The sequence below is a fragment of the Egretta garzetta genome, unplaced genomic scaffold (assembly GCF_000687185.1).
Source record: "Egretta garzetta isolate BGI_Z169 unplaced genomic scaffold, ASM68718v1 scaffold385, whole genome shotgun sequence".
Lineage (NCBI taxonomy): Eukaryota > Metazoa > Chordata > Aves > Pelecaniformes > Ardeidae > Egretta > Egretta garzetta.
In genome coordinates, this window is record NW_009259793.1 from 9,043 (window position 1) to 10,558 (window position 1,516).

At 62.9% G+C, this 1,516-nt stretch overlaps 1 protein-coding gene across 5 annotated transcripts in view; it reads right to left on the reverse strand.

Annotated features, from left to right (window-relative positions):
- Positions 1-806, reverse strand: part of UBTF (upstream binding transcription factor) — a 9,822-nt gene extending 9,016 nt beyond the window's left edge. For all 5 annotated transcript variants that reach the window (XM_035895162.1, XM_035895164.1, XM_035895161.1 and 2 more), the window contains exons 1-2: positions 635-806; positions 243-326 (exon numbers count right to left, since the gene is read on the reverse strand). In XM_035895162.1, the coding sequence (XP_035751055.1) occupies positions 243-326; positions 635-790 (240 nt within the window). In that variant the 5' untranslated portion in view covers positions 791-806. The remainder of the gene's footprint in view (positions 1-242; positions 327-634) is intronic.
- Positions 807-1,516: the final 710 nt, after the last annotated feature.

The window sequence follows — 1,516 nt, forward strand, 5'->3', positions numbered from 1 at the left end:
GATGCAGGCTGCCAGCAATACAGCCGGCCATATTAAATGTACCCTGGACTTGGCCTGGGCCCAGAGCCCGCGGCCTCCGGAGCCTTGGGCAGCCAGCCGTGGGGATTACGGGCAGTGAGGTGCCTGCAGGGGCTCTGGCAGCGGAGCCACACGGGTCTGGGGTGCCACATGGGTGACAAGCCCCTGTCCCAGGGAAGTGGGAGGTACCCCTTCAGGGACCGACCCCAATTCCTGCCCGATACCTTGAGCTTTTTGCCCTTGTAAGGATTCTTCACATGCTCTTCGGCGTCCATAATGAGCTCCGTGAGGGTCCGAAACTTCCTCACCTGTGGGGTAACGAAGGGCCACAGATGTGAACAGGCTGCACGCAGAGGACAGGGCAGATCCCCGCTTGGCCCCAAGCCACGCTCGGCATGGCATAAACCCACAGGGTTTCGTAACGCCACCACGCAAGCGACCCGTCCCAGCACCTCCGAAGGGTTCGCGACGCCAAGGGCAGCCGGGATGGTGTCGGCACTCAGGGCCGAGGACTCGAGGCGCTGAACTTGAGCGATTCGAACAGCCCTGGGAGGTCACCACGACACTCGGCCCCACTCGCAGAGACCCCTCCACGCCCCATGCAGCTGCTGGTTACCTCGTTAGAAATCTCCATCCACTTCATCTTGCACATCTCCCCCGAGAAGTCCTTGAAAGCCACTTTCTCCCAGTCCAGGTGGGACTCGGTGGTTTTGAACTTGCTCCCGTCGTTGGAGGGCAGGTTATTCTTCATGCACTCCAGCAGAGTCAGCATGTCCTCCTGAGACCAGCGGTCTGAGCGGCAAAGAAACAGGCTCAGCAGCAGCGACCGGCAGGCAGCCTTCCCGGCAGGACACGGGGACTACAGCTCCCGGCGTGCCGCTCTGGACCGCGTGCCAGGACACGTAATCTCCACATGCTCCCTCTCGAGATTAAAGATCAAAGGGACATGTCCGTTTCCATCACCCTCGAGCAACTTTCTACGGGCCAAAACAATCCAGGCAAAGCGAGAAAATCCACTCGGTGCAAACCAGAGAGACTTGCTCATCCCAGCGCACCATCAGATAAGGGGATGGCCCTGCCGCGCCGGAGCAGAGGGCTATTTCCCATGCATGGGAGCGAAGCCCTGCGGAACGAGACGGGAGGGACAGGCTCTGCCGCCAAGGAGGAAACAGGGAAACGCACTTGCGAAGTGGAAAAGACGCGTCCAGAGCAATGGGAACCCCCCCAGCGCGGCCCTTCCTTCAGCTCGCGGCGCCTTGCCATCACCTGGGACCTAGCTCCATGTTGACCTCTGCCAAGGTCAAAGCTCAGAGGCCACAAAGCTGGGGGGCGGGGGGGCAGAGCCCAGCACAGCCCCCCCGTCTGGCAGTGGGGTCTCTGCCGGGGCAAGGGGGGTGGTTATGCCACCCCAACGTCCCCCAAGCCGCCGGGAGGAGCAGCAGCTCCCGCAGGGACACGCGGCCGGGAGGGGCGGCAGCCTCCGGCCGGGGGCGGGCGC